The sequence below is a fragment of the Triticum aestivum genome, chromosome 5D (genome assembly GCF_018294505.1).
Source record: "Triticum aestivum cultivar Chinese Spring chromosome 5D, IWGSC CS RefSeq v2.1, whole genome shotgun sequence".
NCBI classification, from domain to species: Eukaryota; Viridiplantae; Streptophyta; class Magnoliopsida; order Poales; family Poaceae; genus Triticum; species Triticum aestivum.
In genome coordinates, this window is record NC_057808.1 from 525,397,995 (window position 1) to 525,419,129 (window position 21,135).

At 43.4% G+C, this 21,135-nt stretch overlaps 1 protein-coding gene and 1 non-coding gene across 2 annotated transcripts; one reads left to right on the top strand and one right to left on the bottom strand.

The window, feature by feature from the left end:
- The first annotated feature begins 8,365 nt into the window (after positions 1-8,365).
- TRNAE-CUC (transfer RNA glutamic acid (anticodon CUC)) lies at positions 8,366-8,438 on the top strand. Its single transcript has one exon. It is a non-coding gene; the product is annotated as a tRNA-Glu (tRNA).
- Positions 8,439-8,905: 467 nt separating this feature from the next.
- LOC123125970 (uncharacterized) lies at positions 8,906-12,240 on the bottom strand. The gene is made up of 2 exons (XM_044546401.1): positions 12,154-12,240; positions 8,906-10,493 (listed from the first exon to the last, which is right to left on the bottom strand). The coding sequence occupies exon 2, from the start codon at positions 10,447-10,449 to the stop codon at positions 9,100-9,102; it is 1,350 nt and encodes a 449-aa protein (XP_044402336.1). The 5' UTR covers positions 10,450-10,493; positions 12,154-12,240; the 3' UTR covers positions 8,906-9,099.
- Between the last annotated feature and the right edge of the window lie 8,895 nt (positions 12,241-21,135).

Here is a 21,135-nt window from a genome sequence, read left to right on the forward strand (position 1 = left end):
CGACCACGCCCTATCCACCATGGTCCAGCGGCCGGGGAAGGAGCTGGCCATGGCTGTGAAGGGTCCGACAAAGAAGACCCTGGTCATCAACATGACTGGGGCCCGGAAGGCAGTGCAGGCACGCTTCCTGGCGGTCGGACTGTTCCTGTCCGTACTGTTGGTGAACTCCAGGCAATTGATCGACCACATGAAGAAGGTTTGGAAGGTGCGAGGAGAGCTGGGTGACCATGAACTGGTTGCAGCGGATGGGCGAAGATTTGTCCTCGAGTTCTCTGAAGATGGAGACCGGCAGCATGTCATCAAGGGGGGGGCGTGGCAGTATCAAGGGTGATGCGTTCTTGGTCGTCGGCCTGGAGAATGGAGTTGATCCTGCTTCGGTAATTTTTTCTCATGTGCCGATGTGGGTACAGTTCAGGGGCATCCCTTTTTACCTCCTCACTAAGGAGCTTGCTCGTAGCCTCGGTGATCAGGTTGGACCAGTGGTGATGATTGACAATCATGTGAGGGGCAATATCTGCGACAAGTTTCTCAGAGTGAGAGTGCAGCTGCCCTTGTACTCTGCTCTACAGAAGGAGATCACGCTTGCCGATGAGATCACAGATGAAGAGGTGACAGTTTATCTGCGGTATGAGAGATTGCCAAATTTCTGTTTATTCTGTGGATTCATAGGACATATGGAAGTGAGGTGTGACTTCCCAAATGCAGAAAAGAAGCTAAGGTACAGTAAGGAGCTTGGTGTGTTCCCAGTACATTTCGATGATCCCCGAGCTTGGTTTCTACCTGAAAAAATGGGGCAAGCTACTGGATCCCGGTCGTCAACTCCCCTATGGCGTGCTCCTAATCCAGCCAGCCATGCCATGGTTATGTCAGCGGTGGAACAGATGCGGGACGAAGTTGCTCGCCTCTCGGTGGGCGATGAGATGGAAACTGATAAAAACCAGAAGTCTCAAGTTACAAGCACTCTGGTTGACTCTGAGGCTGAAGCAAATCTCAGGGAGATACAGAACACTGATGAATCAAATAACAGGCCAGTGAACGCGATGATATCTGCTAACTCTGGAAGCCTGAAGAGGGCCAACAACACCAATGCCTTGGCCCCTGCTGTGTGCAACAAACCCAAGGCCGATGAGTACAAGGAGGAGGAGACCAATGAGCACAAGGCGGGGGCTACGGTGGGTATTCCTGCGTCGGCGTCTGATCCTACGGGCGTCGATATGGTGGCCACGGCGGGGGTGTACGTCACGGGCGAACTAAACAAGACGCAGAGCTACGAGGATATCCAGCAACCTGTTGTCAACAACACCATGGATCTCCCAGAAGGGTCCATGGTGTTTGCAATCGGCTCAAACACTCCCCCCGGTTCTGGACCGGGGAAGGGAAGATTGGGTCTGGGTGTGGCCAAGCTGGGTCGCAAGGGACTTGGTCGCTCCCCCATGCTTGTTTCTGATGTAGATGGCAGAGCCAGCTCCATTGTAAAATCGGCACTTGGAAAGAGGCAACATTGCTCTGCAGTAGAAAAACAGTTAGAGGAGGAGAGTAACATCTCAGAACAAAATGTAAACCAGAAAAAGCTCTGTAGTGGAGAGAAACACCATGTGGTAGGGCAGGACTTAGGGTTGAAGGGTGGCAAGGAAGCAACCGATCCTGGGGCTATCGGTAAACTGACGGGCGCGATTGACGACGCCCGTCAGGAGAAATGAGTATCCTCAGCTGGAACTGCCGGGGCCTGGGGCAGTCTCGGACAGTTCAAGAGTTGGTGTGCCTCGTGCAGACCTACCGCCCCCGGATCGTCTTCTTATCTGAAACAAGGCAATGTGAGGACAAGGTAAAGGCAATAAAATGGAGACTAGGGCTGAAGCATTGTCTTACCCATGATGGTAAAGGCAAAGGAGCCGGCATTGCTTTGTACTGGGATGATTCAATAAATATTAAGATTTTGTCGTATGGTCCACGTTATTTGATGTGCTTGTGTCTAATGACCCCAATGGCCCAAAGTGGCGGGGAACTTTTGTCTATGGAGAGCCACGTGCACAAGACCGACACCACATGTGGTCGCTTCTCAAGCGGATTCGACCAAATGCGAGTGAACCTTGGATGATGATTGGCGATTTTAATGAAACCATGTGGCAAGCTGAACATTTTTCTTGCTCTCGAAGATCGGAAGGGCAAATGGCTGGGTTCAGGGATATGTTGTACTTTTGCAATCTTCATGATATTGGATACAAAGGAAAACCCTGGACTTATGACAATAAACGGGGGGGGGGGGGCGGAAGAATGTTAAAGCCAGAATTGATAGAGCTGTAGCCTCTCCTTGTTGGAGTGATAGATTCAAAAAGGCTCAGCTCACGCATATTATTTCCTCGAGGTCTGATCACTTCCCCTTATTACTGGACTATGAAGGTGTACCAGAAAGGAGAAAAATCCAAAGATTATTCAGGTATGAGGCCATGTGGGAGAGAAATGAAACACTTTCTGTTGAAATTGAGGAAGCTTGGAAGAAGAATAATGTGCCCAGTTCGGGCCTGCAGGGGATTGCCCAGAATTTGGCTAATGTGAAGCATGGACTTCAATACTGGAGCAGTAAATTTTTTAGGTCTGTTACTTTTCATGTGCAGTACCTTCGGAAACAACTCGCCAACTTATGGGACAGAGCTCCTTCGGTTCAGAGAGACGAGCTAATTCGTAGGAAGTCTCTAGAGCTGGATGAATATTTGTACAGAGAGGAAATCCTATGGCGTCAACGATCTAGAGTTAAATGGCTTCGAGAGGGCGAACAAAATACGAAATACTTCCAGCAAAAGGCCACTTGGCGGCAAAAGAAAAACAAGATAAGTAAACTGCGCAATACTGAAGGTAAATGGGTTGAAGGTGCTAATGAATTGGCTAGTATGGCCACTGAATTTTTCAAAGAGCTTTACAAGGCGGATAACAATCTAAATCCAGAGGCATTGCTCAACCTCTTTTCGGCCAAAGTGACACCTGAGATGAATGATCAGCTATGCAGTGAGTTTACTGAGAAAGAAATTAGTGATGCATTATTCCAAATTGGGCCTTTAAAAGCACCGGGTGTTGATGGTTTTCCGGCTCGTTTTTATCAGAGAAATTGGTCTTTTATGCGGGATGATGTAGTTGCTGCAGTAAAGGAGTTCTTTGTGAATGGAGTTATGCCTGAGGGCATAAATGACACGGTCATCGTTCTCATACCTAAGGGTAACGCGCTGGAGGGCCTTAAAGATTTTCGTCCAATAAGTCTTTGCAATGTCATTTACAAGGTGATATCTAAGTGCCTCGTCAACCGATTGCGGCCTTTCCTTGATGAGCTTGTGTCTGAAAGTCAAAGCGCGTTTATCCCGGGAAGGATGATAACTGACAATGCCAGCATCGCTTTCGAGTGCTTCTATAAGATCCAACATAGCAAAATCTCCCAAAACACTCACTGCGCTTATAAGTTAGACCTGACCAAGGCTTATGATCGCGTCGATTGGAAGTTTCTGGAAGGTGCCTTGTCCAAGTTTGGCTTCTGCCAAAAATGGATATCATGGGTTATGACTTGTGTTCGCTCAGTGAGATATGCGGTGAGGATGAACGGGGAAATTCTGGAGTTCTTTTACCCCACGAGGGGCTTGAGGCAGGGTGACCCACTAAGCCCTTACTTGTTCCTCTTTGTGGCTGAGGGTCTCTCCATGGCCCTGGAAAAGCAGTGTGAAGTTGGACACATTACCCCAATTAAAGTGGCCAGGGGAAGCCCAGGGATCTCGCATTTGTTGTTCGCAGACGACAGTTTGCTCTTCTTCAAGGCTTCGGAAGCTCAAGCTCGAAGTGTGAAAGATGCTCTATCTTTATTCCAGCAAGGTACTGGTCAATGTCTTAGCCCCGGAAAATGCTCTATTTTGTTTAGTCAGGCGTGTCCAGAACTGGTCAGGAAGGCTATTTCTAGTACCTTGGATATTACAACTTCTACTTTTGAGGAGAAATATTTGGGCCTTCCAACCCCTGAAGGCCGCATGAAAGGTGAACATTTTCAACCCATTTCAGCTCGTTTCACTAAAAGGCTTACAAACTGGGCTGAGAGGTTCATGTCTCATGGTGCGAAAGACAACCTTGTAAAATCAGTGGCTCAGGCTATTCCCACTTACACTATGAGCATTTTCAAGATGGGGGCTGGTTTCTGTGATCAGTATGAAAAACTCATTAGAGATTTTTGGTGGGGCGATGAGCAAAATAAGCGGAAAGTGCATTGGATGTCATGGGATAGAATGACCCGTACTAAATCGCAAGGCGGATTGGGGTTCCGTGACATGAGAATTTTCAACCAAGCTTTGTTGGCGAAGCAAGCATGGAGACTTGTTCAAAGGCCGGACAGTATGTGTGCTAGAGTTTTGAAGTCAAAATATTATCCAAAAGGTAATATCATGGATACGGTCTTCCCCTCGGATGCATCTCCGGTTTGGCGAGGGATTGAACATGGGCTTGAGTTATTAAAGAAGGGCATGATATGGAGAGTGGGAAATGGAAAAAGCATCCAGATTCTTAGACATAATTGGATCCCTCGCCAAGAAGGGATGTCGATCATGTCCCTTAAGAACAGAAGCAGAATTCGTTGGGTCAACCAATTGATTATTCCAAACACAAATGAGTGGAATAGGCCTTTGATTCATAGTTTGTTCTATGAATTTGATGCTCTAGAGATTTGTAAAATTAGGATACCATCAAGTCCTGTTGGCGATGTGCTAGCGTGGAATCATGAAAAGGATGGTAATTTCACGGTGAGAAGTGCGTACAAGTTGGGGCTGAACCTGAAAAATGGTACAGGCTGGGAAGAATCATCACATAGTCACGGCAATGGAAGAGTGTCTCTATGAAACCTCATATGGAAAGCACACATTCCCCACAAGATCAGAATTTTTGCTTGGAGAACTGCTACTGATTCCTTACCAACAAAAGAAAACAAATTAAAGCGGACTTTGGAACATGATAGTATTTGCAATATTTATGGTAGGGAGCCTGAGGATGCATACCATGCTACTGTTCGCTGTACTAAAGCTAGAGCGTTCAGGGAAGCTATGAGGAAAGTCTGGCCTTTGCCAAAAGAAGAATGATTTGCTCGTTCCGGACCCGATTGGTTGCTGATGTTACTCAACCAATGTGATAACACCTCCAAAGAGAGAATCTTGTTGTTGTTATGGAGAGCCTGGTACTTACGTGATGATATAGTGCATCATAAAGGTACTGCTTCCATTGCCGAATCTGTCGTCTTCTTGTCTAATTATTGGTACTGCCTTAACGGAGACATTAGTTCTGCTCATGACTTGAAGGGCAAAAGTCCTGTGGCTGCAACTCCGAGAGCGAAATATGAACTTAGTGCCCATGCTTTCAATTGGACCAGGGCACCTGTTGGCGTTATGAAGGTAAATTCTGATGCATCTTTCATTGCTACTTCGAGTTTGGCAGCGGCTGGAGTCATTGCAAGAAACAGCGACGGCGAGGTCTTGTTTAGTGCGGGCTGGATCCTCCCTGAGTGCAGTGATGCCGAAGAGGCTGAAGGGTAGGCGATGCTCTTAGGCAAGCAAACTTTGGAAAAAATATTTTTTGGTCCGACGATATTCGAGACAGACTGTGCGGCTGTTGTGGAGGCCCTCAATGCAAAGTCTGTGATCAGGCCAAGATGGTGAGCTACTTATAACGATTCTTTGGTGTTATTGAGGAATTACCCATCCTGGAGAGTGACAAAGATTGGAAGAGAGAGCAACGTGGCTGCTCATAATCTTGCTGCTTATGCTAGATCTAATGGCAGTTTTTTTATGATGGGCAGTGTGCCATGCAGTATAACTGATGTAATCTTCAAAGATTGTAATCCGGGTAAAAGTAATATATAAAGCTCTCTTTTTCCCTCAAAAAAAAATGCAAGGAATACAAGAATCAAAGAAATAAACCGAAACCCAAATGGGGTGTCCAGAACGGGCGCACGGCGCACTCCACGCATTTTGTTGACATTTTGACGGGTTGAGCATCAGATATGCATCACCCAATTTTCCCTGAGAATCCTATTTGCCGCTCGCATCGACAAATAACGAGAGCTATGCCTTTGTCCCAACTCCAAAGTGGGTGGCCGGGCCCAATAAGATCAGGACCATCTTCCGATTCATTTTCACATTTTTGCTGATGCCTTTTAGTTTCTCTCTTGTGTTTTTGTTTTTTTCTGCTTGTTTTGTTTTGTGTATGGGGAAAATACGTAACCACTTGCAATTTTTGTGTGTGGAAAAGGCCTAAGGCCATTTATTTAGTATCACATGTCTTTCCATACACCCTTACAGAAAAAAACACATCCAAATTCTTAGGAGTGTCGAATTATTAATACCCATGCATCCGTTGGTGACCTTCTCTCGATGGAGCGAACTTGTTTAAACCCGGAAGCTTGTAGAAGCAGCAGCCATGAAGTCGTCAATGTAGACCAGAAGACCCCGATGGCCATGATCTGCGTAGCAAATCACCGCCACCAGAAGAAAACACCAAAAAGAGCATGCAAATCATCTGAAGAAACATATATTCTAACACACATGAAGAACTATTTTCAAATGCATGATTTTTTTTAAATATGAATTTTTCGTACAAGGTTAAAAAATATGATATATACTTTTAATATATGAAGATTTATTTCTAGGTACATAACATTTTATTTTTCATAGACAAAATATCTCCATGTTAAACCGTTTATTTTAACAATACATTTAAATTTTATTAAATAATAAAATCCGGTGGCCAAGGAGGAGGTCCCTGATGCGTAGTGCAGAGAGGGTGGCGAGCGTAGAGCGGTAGAGGCTTTAGCAAAGGCGGCGAGTCGAGGTCCAAGTCGAGCGGCATGGGCAGTCACCAGTTGGGTGATTGGTCCACATCTTTGATGTCCGAAACAGTACGAGGTTGATTGGCTTGTGATTTCCAATACATTTAAAATTTTCTAGCTAAATACCCTTGCGATGCAAAGGTGGCAACTTTATTCTAGTGGTTCAACATAGGACAATTTTGATTGGATTGATGCGATTGAGATTGTGTACGTACAACTATGTGAGTTGATTTTATTGTTTGCTTGCAAGAATTTCTTGCTATTGGCGATTTATTTGATTTGTGCTGATTGCTTTGCAAAGGTTTGTTCACAAAAATAAGGAGGTGTGGGTCAGTTTCAGAAAAATAAATAAAGGGGGTTATCACATGGTTTAAAATAAAATCGGTGGGAAGGGGCATATCTCGATGAGAGAGGTGGAAGCGATGGAAGCAAAGCCAATAAACTTCCCTTTGATATCAGAGATTAAATAAGAAAATTAGGTGGCCAAGGAGGAGGTCGCCGATGTGCGTGCGGAGAGGGTGATGAGCATAGAGGCTTTGGCAGAGGCAGCAAAGTCAAGGTAGAAGGTGAGTGGCATGGGCAGTCACCAGGTGGGCAATCAGTCCACATTGTCGACGTCCAGAAAACTACGAGGTTTTTTGGCTTGTGACTAAGTTGCCTTAGGTTGCCGCACCTATAGTTAGATAGGTTTGACCAACTTAGGGAGTGTTTGGTTCAAGTCTCATCTTAAGCAAGATATTCTTTGCCACACTGAGGCTCAACTTGTAGTTTCCATTTTATTGACATAAGCTTAGACAAACTTAACAAAAAAATGTGGTAAAATATGGCATTGGCTGGCTTAGAACCAGATGCAACATCTCGAAATTTTCCCTGTCCACCGCATGCGGTGTCCATGTTGTTGAGGGTACTTGTTGTGCTCTTAGTGTTGCCTCTGACGAAGACTTTGGTGGGACCGTTTGATTGCATACTATCTCCATACAGGTTTATTAGTCTCCCATCGTATTTTAGGTCAAATTTTGATCATATATTTGACTAGCGAAATGTTAATGTCTGTCACAAAAAATTAGATTGTTGGATTCGTATTTAAATATAGTTTCTAGTGATATTATTTTTGCTACGTATAACTTATATTTTATTAGTTATTAAAATCATGGTCAAAATATGACTACAAATACGAGGCGACTAGTGAACAAGGACGGAGATAGTAATTCCTATCCTAATTCTACCAAGTGATCAGCTTGGTAAGCTATCAACAAAAAATGCAATCAAATTTCAAGTCTCAAAAGTTGAGGACCTCCCATTGGTGCAGTGTTGAGCAACATCAAGACTAAGGTGCCCAGCTCTACATCTTGTTCTTCTGATCGTGTCAATTTGGTCTTCTTTTTTCTCACACCACGTTAATCGGTCAGTTAAAGTAACGGGTATAGCACATGTTCTTGCTTGCTCGAGTCGACACTGAATGTGCATTAGCCCGTCAGAATGTAACAAGAATAAACAAAATTAAATTTAGAACTCATAGCACAATCCGTCGTAGTCTAGGTGGTTAGGATACTCGGCTCTCACCCGAGAGACCCGGGTTCAAGTCCCGGCGACGGAACTAATTTTTTTTATTCTAATATAATTTGACTTTTGATGATGTCCTATGTGCCTTTTGGGGACAAGGCGTATCACAGAGATCAGTTCATTCTCACTAAACCTGCAAGCACTCAGAAGATCAGAAGGTCCAGGGAAAATTCAGTTGATGTGAAACAAAGCTGGCCTGTTGACTGTACATGCTTCTCTGACTAACCCAACACTAACCCTGAAACTTTTGAAGAAAAACAATGGGCTGAAGCTTGTAACGAATATTTGTTTTGGCATGGTACAGGTAAATGAATTGCAGCGTCCTATTATACATGGAAAAACTGTGGGGGGGAATCTGACAACCATGCTACCCTGGCGTCACTTGCACATCCCTTCAGCAAAAATGGCCTACCAGCTCAGATGCAAAGACAAACGCATGGGTCAAACACAACTTATAGTTGATAAAAATAAATAAACACAGCTTCCCTAAAAAACAGCTTAGGAAAGATAACCTTGGATTTCAACAGGACATGCCAAAGGTTTGACAGGAAATGTCGTTAGACTGAAGTAACAAACTGATAGTCACTACTCATTATTGTGATATGATGATCATACAAAATAAAACACTTCCAACCATAAATAGAACTCATGGTTGTTCTACCAGAAACTAACCGGATTGACGTTGTTCCTAGCCATTAAGATGCTCCGTTCGCCGTCAAATTCCTTCCCATTAATGTCCTCCACCTGTCTTGAGCCTTTTTCCTTTCTACGTCCAGCGACAACGAGCCATCGACGACGAGGTTTGTGATTGCGAGGCAGGTCAGCCAATCAATCTCATATGGGCAGAGGAAGTACTTCTTGGTCACACTCGCACAGTCAATCTTCCTCATCGACCTATCACTGAGGCTGAATAGAAAGAAGCCATCTCCATCAACCCAGAGCACCACCGCACCACTCTTGCCCCGGAACATCTCCAAGCTGACCTTCCCCCTGATCCCTAACGTGACCACCCGCTGCGGCAAGGAACTTCTCATGTCAATCCTTTCAGATAGCACCCAGCTGCTGGTGTCACTGCCCTCACTGTTGTGTTTCCAGAGTGACACCCGAAGGCCTTGCATGAAGAGCAACAGAAGCCCCCCGTCCGCTGAACTCCCCAACACTGGATCCTTGTTGCGCTTTGCTTCTGGTGGGAGCTCCAGGTATGAAAGCTCCATATTGCCAGTGTGTAGTGTGGCAACATGAGTGAGCGACAATTGTTTCCAGCTATCACAGAGCCAGCTGATGACACCATCATAAGCAGCTGCTGAGGATGGCACCAAACAAAGGCTACGCCTTAGCTCAGGAACTACTGGAGATTCCATCCATGTTCCAGTCTTTGAGCTGTAGCACACGGAGATGAAATGCTTTAATCTTCTTATCCAAATGGCAGTCAGCTGGAAGGACTGGGACACATGTCCATAAATGTCGACATCATTGGTGACTAACAAGGCATAATGGTGAGGAGGCATATATTCGAGGGTAGGAATCTTAAAGGTTTCACCAGTGAGAGGATTGCAAACACATAGCACATCCCTCGTGGCCTGACCATTGGCGTCTTTCGATTGGCGGTGGAGGACCAGGAAGCTGTCCTGGGATGCAATGGGCTTATAGAAGTTGAGGCTTGCACCAAGACCTGGAATGAAGGTCCCAAGGGATAATGGCTTGATAACACTGCGAGCGGATTTGCTGCCAACAAATCGTGACAATTCTGACTTCCGCACAAAGCTTGGTGCCAAACAGCGGGTTTTGTCAATATGATGCTTCCAGAGCTCCGGGGAAGACTTTTTCTTGTCCTGGTAGAAGAAGCCAAGAAGGAGGGACGGGGTGAAGCCGTGGTCGCCATGCCGCCTCCTTAGGCGATCAAGGAAAGTCGGGTCCTTGATGAGATTGCGCCAGAACTTGCAGGACGATGCCAGGCGGGCAAGGGAGGCTGGATCAGAGATGTGTGCCGGGATCTTGTACATGATGTCCATTGGAAGATGTGGTGCTGAGTAGTCGTCCTCCATTGGTCTCTTTTTTTTTACAGTCTCCAATCTCCATTGGTCTTTCCCTGTAAAGAAAAGCAAGCCACGTGTGTTTATCCCATGAGTTAACTGATTGTCCCAAGGGAATTTATCATAGACTTTCTTAGGATGACTTAATAGAAAGATCTGATCGAAATATCCAAAAAAAAGTATTTGGAAGAACCCCCTAAGGAAAACTGCACATTCCAATTTAAATCATCATCCAGAATAATAGTAAGGCAGACTTGGAATATTCGACAAAGCTATGGTTATTTCCATAGAACCGCGATATAAGAGATGCGACACGCGATTCATGAAGCTACACGGTAAAAATCCATTCCACATTCATCAGCAGCGTTAGGGCTAATTTCTGATTAAAATATCAAACTGATTGAACTGGCATTAAATTACATTACATAGCAAGACATTCTTTTACTAGAAAACAGTTTGTATGGAAGGACACCAACATGGTCGTGAGCCAAACTTGGAAACATTAACAAGCAACGATTATTCTGCTGGAACCACAAACTGACAAACACATGGAACTGTATACCTATAACATATGACTAGTGATAATTATAGTGTACCAGTTTTGAATCTGGATTTGCTACCCTACCATTTGCTTACTGCCCAAACAACCGTTGGCTCAAAAACCACGGTTTATTTCTCCTCCCATGCATATCACTGCCAACCATCAAACAAACACGGACATAATCAGACGGCTAAGATCAACCGGATTTGCTCCCGTTTCCGGTGCACATGCCTGACTGGGCTTGTCAATAAAAAAAAAAATCCTGATTGCTGCCGATGTCAAGAAAGTTCAGAAACTGATGTCACCTCATCACATGTATGTACGGCAATTCTGCAAGAGCTAGCACTTTGCAGTTTGTCTTATTTATTATACGCTAACATCATTACTCAATTGTAACCAATGTTAGCTAAAGTTTTATTCTGCTCAATAGAAGTGAAATATTTTTATTTCAGTCCACCATAAACTTTGTCTCAAGCTAATACAAGAGTATCTGTCAACTCTAAATAAATTTAGTTTCACAAAATAGCCCATATGTATGTACAGTACACAACCAGAGGACTCAAATGGAACTATGGATTAATGGAGCTCATGAAACAACATAGTATGTAAATAAAACTGCAGCTTTTATGGTGCACCAAAATTCACAAAATAGGCTTGCGTGTTGGAAGCTCAGTTCGATTTGTGCAAGTGATTTGCATCTTATTATGCAATTTATCATACGAGTTCACAGCTGTTGCAAATATATATACCACGAAATTTACTCGGGATCTGTGTACCGATCATACAGATCTATACACGTGCCTCCTACCAGTGACCGATGATTCGTGAGCCTATGCGGCCAGTAATAGCACAGCACGCCACTGTTCATCGCCGTTGCCGTTAGGGTTAGGTCTTCACCCAATATCCCCAGCTGAATAGCTGATCCAGCATCTCGTTACCCTACTGCGATCGAAATAAAACACTAGGCAACAACCCCACAGACACGGGATAAGTGGGGATTGGGGAGGAACTGCCAATCAATTTCGCTGGCTCGGGAGCAGACGGTTTATGGGGGTGGGGGGAGAACTAAGAGCAGCCATCAATCACGACGTATAATCCATCTGCCCCCAGATTGTTTCAGTAATACTACGTACAAGGCAACTTCGCAGTGGATAGATACCTAGGAAGAGAGGTACCTGGTCGCCGTCGCCGTGGGCGCCGCCGCGTTCGCGCCTGTGTGGCGTCTGTGTACGGGGAGAGGACGACAGAAATGGGGCCGGACGGCGATCACTAAGCAAGAAGCCTCAGTCGTGACGCCGTTATACAAGAGGCATACGACGTGTACGGCCCGGTCCAAAGCCTGTTTTTTTTTAGAAAAACGGTCCACAGCCTGCTGAGACAGTATTTTGGGGTGCTCCTATTTACCGCATTATGCGGCAAACAGACGCCTCTACGCACAGACCGCGCGCAACTGGGCCGGCCCATTGGAGTAAACCTCTTCGCGATTGTTCGGCGCAAAAAATCAGAACAAGAAAGAATGCGCAACCTGGAATTCGATCCACAGATCTTCTGTTGTGGTCAGTACCGTGCTAGCCAGCCAAACTGTACACACAGATGTGAAATTCAGTAGCACCAAGTCTAAAGAACAAACTGCAGCAGCGTCATAACCATCACTCAATATTTTAAAAAACACAAACAATTTATTAAATTCCAATTTCTTTTCAAAATGCGAAAAATGGTTTGAAAGAACACACAATATTTGAAAACTTGGAACAACTTTTTGGAATTATGAAGATATACCAAAAAATGAGAAAAATAAATAAATTCCAAGCAATTAAAACACGAACAAAATCTGAAACTCCGAGCTTCTTTGAAAACGTGATTTTTTTTAGAAATTACGAACATTTTTAGGGAACGCGCTTTTTTTGAAACTCTCAACTTTCTTAGAAACATAAATAAATTTTGAAATTCTGAACATTTTTTTGAAAGTGTGAAGAATTTTTGAAAAAACGAACACCATTCTTATTCAAAACACAAACAAATTTACAGATTCTGAAAAAAATTAGTACAACAAACAAATTGAAACGCTAAACTTTCTAGAAAACACGAAAAATTCTTGAAATTGCGAACATTTTTTGTAAACATGAACAGAATTTTGAAACAACAAACATTTTTTTGAAAACATGAACAAATTTCACAATTCAGAACTTTTTTGGTAATTGTGAACATAGAGCAGCAAAAACCTTTAAGAAGCAACATCCAACCCAGATCCGACATATTTTTAGATCTTCGAACGCAATAGTTTTTGAAAAACCCTGAGTGTTTTATGAAACAAAAACTTTTCAACTTTGTAAAAAGAAATTTTTGCAAACAGAAACATTTTAAAAATAGGAATATTTTCTGAAGTCCTAAACAAATTTCGGAACTAGAACTTTTTCTGAAATTCCCAAACATATCTTAATTTGTGAACAAATTTCAAACTGAACATTTATTGAATGTCTGTACAAATTTGGAAAACAGGAACATTTTCTAAAATTCCCAATTTTTTTGAATGTGTGAACAAAATTGAAAAACGTGAAAGTTATCTGAATTTGCGAAGAAAGTTAAAAAAGGGAACATTTTTAAAATTTGTGATTTTTTTTAGAAATTCCTGAGCATTTTCTAATTCGTGAACAAATTTTAAAACGCGAACACATTTTGAAACGTGAATATTTTTGAATTTTTGAACTAATTTTGAAAATGCGAACAATTTCTAAACCAAGCATTTATTAGTTTGTGAAGGTAATTGAAAAAGACGGACATTTTTTGAAACTTTGAACATTTTTTGAAAATAAGCAAACAAATTTTGAAATTCTAAACTTTTGTGAAATTTTTGAACAAAAATTTGAAGATAGGGAAATTTTCTGAAAAAAAAACTGAAAATTTCTGAAACAACAACAACAAGCCTTTAGTCCCAAACAAGTTGGGGTAGGCTAAATGTGAAACCCATAAGATCTCGCAACCAACTGAAAATTTCTGAAACATTCGTTGAAAATAGAAAAAAAATTGAAAAAGGAAAGAGCAAGAAGAAAGAAAAAAAGACATAAAAAAGAAAGAGAAAAAACTTAAAAAGTAGAAAAAAGAAAAAAGAAATATAAAAATAAAAATAATTCAGGAACCTTCTAGAAGATTCCCAAAACTGAAAAAAAAACTGGCTAGGAACATTCATAGAAGGTTCCCAAAACCGGTAGGGTTGGATCGCTTTACAGGCCGGCCCCCTGGTGTGGGCTCGGTCGATAAGCTGTGCGGAACGCCGACTGTTTGCCGCAGAGCGGCAAATAGGGTTTTCGAGTATTTTGTGCGCTTGTTAAAAAGCCAGACGAGCATTTGTTTCGAGGAAAGACGTAACCCAACGAGTCCCCCACACAGCCGAGGCAGAAAATTAAATCACGAGCCCATGAATGGTCGCAGCCCAAAAATGGTACACCTACTGAAAGATCGTGGATGTCGCCTAGAGGGGGGGGGGTTTGAATAGGCGCTTTAAAATAATTACAGTTGAGCCTTGAACAAATGCGGAATAAACCTAGCGGTTAATTTGTCAAGCACAAAACCTACAACATATAGGCTCACCTATGTGCACCAACAACTTATGCTAAGCAAGAAAAACTACTTAGGTGATAGCAAGATATATGACAAGAAACAATATGGCTATCACAAAGTAAAATGCATAAGTAAAGGGCTCGGGTAAGAGATAACCAAGGCACGCGGAGACGACGATGTATCCCGAAGTTCACACCCTTGCGGATGCTAATCTCCGTTTGAAACGGTGTGGAGGCACAATGCTCCCCAAAAAGCCACTAGGGCCACCGTAATCTCCTCACGCCCTTGCACAATGCAAGATGCCGTGATTCCACTAAGGGACCCTTGAGGGCAGTCACCCAACCCGTACAAATGGCAACGCTTGGGGGCGGTCACCGAACCCGTACACTTTGGCAACCCTTGGGGGCGGTCACCGAAACCCGTCAAATTGCTTGGGGCGATCTCCACAACCTAATTGGAGACCCCGACGCTTACCCGGAGCTTTACACCACAATGATTGAGCTCCGAACACCACCAACCGTCTAGGGCGCCCAAGCACCCAAGAGGAACAAGCTCAAGGGTACCAAGCACCCAAGAGTAATAAGCTTCTCAACTTGTAACTTCCACGTATCGCCGTGGAGAACTCAAACCGATGCACCAAATGCAATGGCAAGGGCACACAGAGTGCCTAAGTCCTTCTCTCTCAAATCCCACCGAAGCAACTAATGCTAGGGAGGAAAATGAGAGGAAGAACAAGAAGGAGAACACCAAGAACTCCAAGATCTAGATCCAAGGGGTTCCCCTCACATAGAGGAGAAAGTGATTGGTGGAAATGTGGATCTAGATCTCCTCTCTCTTTTCCCTCAAAAACTAGCAAGAATCCATGGAGGGATTGAGAGTTAGCAAGCTCGAAGAAGGTCAATAATGGGGGAAGAACACGAGCTCAAAGGATAAGGTTCATTGGGGAAGAAGACCCCCCTTTTATAGGTGGGAAAAATCCAACTGTTATGGTCACAGCCCGCACCGAGCGGTACTACCGCTCCAAGGAGCGGTACTACCGCTAGGGCGGTAGTAGCCCTTTGAAACACAACAGCGAGGAGGCAAAAAAGCCAGAAGAACCGTCGGAGCGGTAGTACCGCTTGACCTCACGGTACTACCGCTAGGGGTAGCGGTACTACTGCTAAGGGTAGCTGTACTACTGCTTGCGAGCGGTACTAAAAAATTACATCCGTGCCTACCACCGCAGGACTTGTGACGAGTTTTTGGTCCCGAGCGGAAGTAGCCACGGAAGTAGCCGTGGTAGTACTGCTCCAAGCGGTAGTACCGCTCCCAAGAGCGGTAAAAAATTACATCCGCTCCTGTCCGCGGTAGTACCGCTGCAGCCTTTTCAGAACACCAAAACTGACACAACTTCTGCAAACGGACTCCGAATTCGACGAAACCAAGTTTGTTGGAAAGCTAGCGACAAGGGCTAAAACAATCTTGATAGAAATACCAATAAGAAGCAAATGAGAAAAGGCCCAAAAGAAAATGGTGAGAACCCTTCCTCGGATAAGACCGGTAAAACCTCCAACATCGAAAACATCATAGAAGACGCATGCAAACTCCGTTTTCGATGAACTCAAGCTTGTCATCAAGATGACCATAAGCTCTAAGACTCACAAAGAGAACCAAACAAGTACCAAGAAACATGATGCAAGGATGCAATGGTTTGAGCTCTCGACGAACGATACGATCAAGCTACTCACTTGAGAGCCCCCCTTGATAGTACGGCTATCGATCCTATAACCCGGTCTCCCAACTACCACCATGAGACCGGTAAAATAGAAAACCTATCAAGGGAAAACCTTTGCCTTGCACATGGTCCACTTGAGCTAGATGATGACAATCTTGACTCCCTCAAGTTGGACCACCTTTCTTGATTGCGTTGGCTCGATGAAGACTAGATGATTACTCCCCCATAGTCCACTATGGGTGAGCCACTCTTCGGCACATCTTCAAAAGTCCATTGTCACCACAATGGATGACAAGCTTCAAGCACTTGATCTCTTCGTGATGCTCCACTTGAACTTGCACACGGCAATCTTGATGACGATCACCACTTGATGTCATCCTCTCCATGGGTTGAGTGATATCTTCCTCTTGACGCAAGCCCATGAACACGTACCTAACCCCACATAGAACTCTCACATAGACCATGGGTTAGTACACAAAGCACAATGGACAATGCTTACCATACCATGGGATCACTTGATCCCTCTCGGTACATCTTCTACGCTTTGTGAGTTGATCAACTTGATTCACTCTTGACTTAGTCTTGATCAACCTAGAATCTTTCCAACTCTCTTCATTTGGATGATGTCTTGAAGGTAAACATGAATGATCACACAATCTTCTTCTTCAAGACATGCTTGCAATAAGCTCAACTCTCACATGACCAATCTTTGGATAATTCCTTAATAGCACCTTGGTCAACACAAACTCTCCTTAAAACCAACACATGTACTCCAAGAAAAGCCTATGGACAAAACCTTCAAATATAACTCAAGGCAACCATTAGTCCATAGAGATTGTCGTCAATTACCAAAACCAGACATGGGGCAGCACATGTTCTTTCACCTACGTAGCCTGTTACTTGAACTTACATTTCTTTCCTTATCAACTAATCATCTCCCCCCTGAAGGAAGATATTCTGTAATCGTCGAAGAGATCATTGCTAGGGCAAGAGAGTTTAATAGGTGTGTTTTTGTTTTTGTGGGTCGAGCTATATGAATTGGGATGCTCACAACTTAGCTAAGTTTTCTAGTTCTTTGGAGTCTAGTCGCCATGTGTGCTCGGGGTTCCTCATGATCCCCTCATTATCCCTGTAAACCTGGCAGCTGAGTAATAAAGATTGGTTTATCACTAAAAAAAACTAATCATCTCCCCCCTGATTTTTATGGTGTGGCCTTGGGCCTTTTTTCTCCTTCAACGAAATTAGGCCAAATCAGCTCTTACATAACTTTCTTAAGTAGTTTTACGTAGGTGTAGCAAAGCTCATCGCAGTCCCCGTAGGAATCTGTACAGAGCGTAGGAGGAGAGCTCCTCCCCAGCGCGGCGGCTATTTCTGCGGTGGATCCTCTTTCACGCTCATGGGCATCAAAACGTCATGCCTTCGCTGAAGGCGCTCCCATTGGGCCGGCCCACATAGGCGGCATCGTTTCTCTTTTTTATTTTTAAAAAAAATATTCGTACTAAACGTTCAAATATTTCCTGTTCTAATTTTCAATATTTGTTGACAATATTTGTGTGTTATACAAAAAGTTCAACGTGTATTGCAAAACTGTGCATATGCATTCAAAAACTGTTCAGCATATATCACTAAAATGTTCAACGTTTATTTAAAAATTGTTCAGTGTATATAAAAAATGTCTAATGTGTATTTAGAAATTGTCTAGAGTATATTACATGTTCAATGTATATTTAAAAATTGTTCAGTGTATATAAAAAAATGTCTAATGTGTATTTAGAAATTGTCTAGAGTATATTACATGTTCAATGTATATTTAAAAATTGTTCAACGTATATGAAAAAATGTTCATTTTTTCTATTTTTGTTTATCTTTTCAAAATTTGTTCGTGTTTTAAAGGTTTTTTTGAATATTCAAAAAAATTGACATTTTCAAACATCATTGCATTTTCCAAGAAAATTGCAAAAAAAAACTGGATATGCTACTGTGGCTGGGTACTTCAATGTTACCACTGTGCTTAAGCTTGCAAGCTCGAGTGGCCAACAACCGTTGATTTGTAGCAGGAGGCCGGGAGTTTGAGTCCGCACTGCTGCTTTTTTTCATGAAGTTTTTACATTCGTTGCCTGCGAACGGTCGGCCCGCTTGCGCGACCTTTAGCAAACCCTGCACGAAAGCTGCTCCATTTGACGCTACCGAGCGTCAAACGGGCTCATTTCTCGCTTTATGCGAGATGATGGAAGGAATCTCTCACGTAAAGAAGATACAATAACGGCCGGTCCAGTGCTAGTAATAAAATAGGAGAAAAAGGAAGGAAAGGAGGGCTCATAGGGATTCAATCCCAGGTAGCCCGGGCTAGTGTGAGGCTACCTGGGATCGAATCCCTACGAGCCCTCCTTTCCTTCCTTTTTCTGAGGCTACCTGGGATCGAATCCCTACGAGCCCTCCTTTCCTTCCTTTTTCTCCTATTTTATTACTAGCACTGGGCTGACCCGTTATTTTGTAAATATTGTTCAATATTTTTCAAATACTTGTTCAACATTTTTATATACATGATTAACATTTTTTTCAAATACTTGTTCAACATTTTTGAAATACTCATTCAACATTTTTTGTATATGCATTCACCATTTTTCAAATACATGATTAACATTTTTGTAAATATTATGTAAAGTCTTTTTTGTAATATATATGTGTAGAGTATTTGAAAGTGTAAACAAAATTAAAAATGGAATAAACAAGCAAAATAGAAACGTGAAGAAAAAACATAAAAGAAAACGAGGCAGTGTAGTACCCGTCACATATTTTATTGCAGTTCTACCAAAATAACCATATCTCTGTTCAATATTTTCAACTCTGCCTTACTACTATGTTGGATAATGGTTTAAATTGGAGTTGCAGTCTTCTTGTGGGGGTTCTTCCAAATGCATTGTTTTGATATTTTAGTCAGATCCGTCTATTAAGTCATCTTAAGGAAAAAAAATTAATAATTCCCTTGGGCCAATTGTTTAAATCATGAGGTAAACACACGTGGTGCCTTGCTTTTTTCAAGGAAGGACCAATGGAGGATGATGTGATGGAAATATGCCCGAGAGGCAATAATAAAATGGTTATTACTATATTTCCTTAATCATGATAAAAGTTTTTATTATTCATGCTAGAATTGTATTGACCGGAAACTTAAATACATGTGTGGATACATAAACAAATACCGTGTCCCTAGTGAGCTTCTACTAGACTAGTTCGTTGATCAAAGATGGTTAAGGTTTCCTAACCATAGACATGAGTTGTCATTTGATAACGGGATCACATCATTAGGAGAATGATCTGATGGACAAGACCCATTCGTTAGCTTAGCATATGATCGTTCAGTTTATTGCTACTGCTTTCTTAATGTCAAATACATGTTCCTTCGACCATGAGATCATGCAACTCCCGGATACCAGAGGAATACCTTGTGTGCTATCAAACGTCACAACGTAACTGGGTGATCATAAAGATGCTCTACAGGTATCTCCGAAGGTGTCTGTTGAGTTGGAGTGAATCGAGATTGAAATTTGTCACTCCGTGTAACGGAGAGGTATCTCTGGGCCCTCTCAGTAATACAGCATCACAAGAAGCTTGCAAGCAAAGTGACTAAGGAGTTAGTTACAAGATGATATATTACGGAACGAGTAAAGAGACTTGCCGGTAACAAGATTGAACTAGGTAATAGAGATACCGACGATCGAATCTCGGGCAAGTAACATACCGACAGACAAAGGGAACTACGTATGTTGTCATAAAGGTTCAACCGATAAAAGATCTCGTGGAGTATGTAGGAATCAATATGGGCATCTAGGTCCCGCTATTGGTTATTGACCAGTGAGGTGTCTCGGTCATGACTACATAATTCTTGAACCCGCAGGGCCGCACGCTTAATATTCGTTCACGCTAGAGTAGTATTGGGATATTTGATGAGTGGTAACCAAATGTTGTTCGGAGTCCCGGATGAGATCCCGGACGTCACGAGGAGTCTCGGAATGGCTGAGAGGTAAATATTTATATATGGAAAGTCACATTTTGGGTTCTAAAAAAGGTGCAGTTTTTTCGGTATTGTACCGGGAAGCTTCCAGAAGGTTCCGGAGGATTCCGGAGGGGTCCGGAAGTCCACAAGTGGGCCCACCATGACCCAAGGGCTAGCATGGGCTGTTGGGAGGTGCCTTGGCCTTATTGGGCTAGGCGCACCATGTCCTCAAAAGCCCATGTGGCTAGGGAAGGCAAAAAAGGAAGGAGTCCTAGTAGGAATAGGATTGGACTTGGAGTCCAAGTCCTCCCCCCATTAGCTGCGCCCTAGGGCTTGGAGGGGCTGTTTCCCACGCCCCTCCACCTATATATATAGAGGGGAGGGGTGCCCCAAGAACACACACCAAGCCCTTGGCGCCCCTCTCTCTCCCGTTACTCCGTAGTTCCACCGCCTCATCCCGGCGACACTTAGCGAAGCACCGTCGGTGCTCCACCACCACCATCACCACCACGCCGTCGTGTTGGTTGTGATCCCATCTACTTCTCCTCTCCCGCTTGCTGGATCAAGAAGGAGGAGACGTCATCGAGCCGCACGTGTGCTAAACTCGAAGGTGCCGTCCGTTCGGCACTAGATCGGTTGGATCATGATCGGATCGCGAAGAATACGAGTACATCAACCGCGTTGATAAAGGCTTGCGCTTAGCGATCTACAAGGGTATGTAGATTATCTCCCCCTCTTGTAGTTATGCATCTCCATGGATAGATCTTGCGTGTGCGTAGAAATTTTTTGTTTTCCGTGCAACGTTACCCAACATGATGATGGTGCACGGCATCTTCCTATGGACATCATGTACAAGATCCCAACACACGTATCCGATCCAACCTCCCT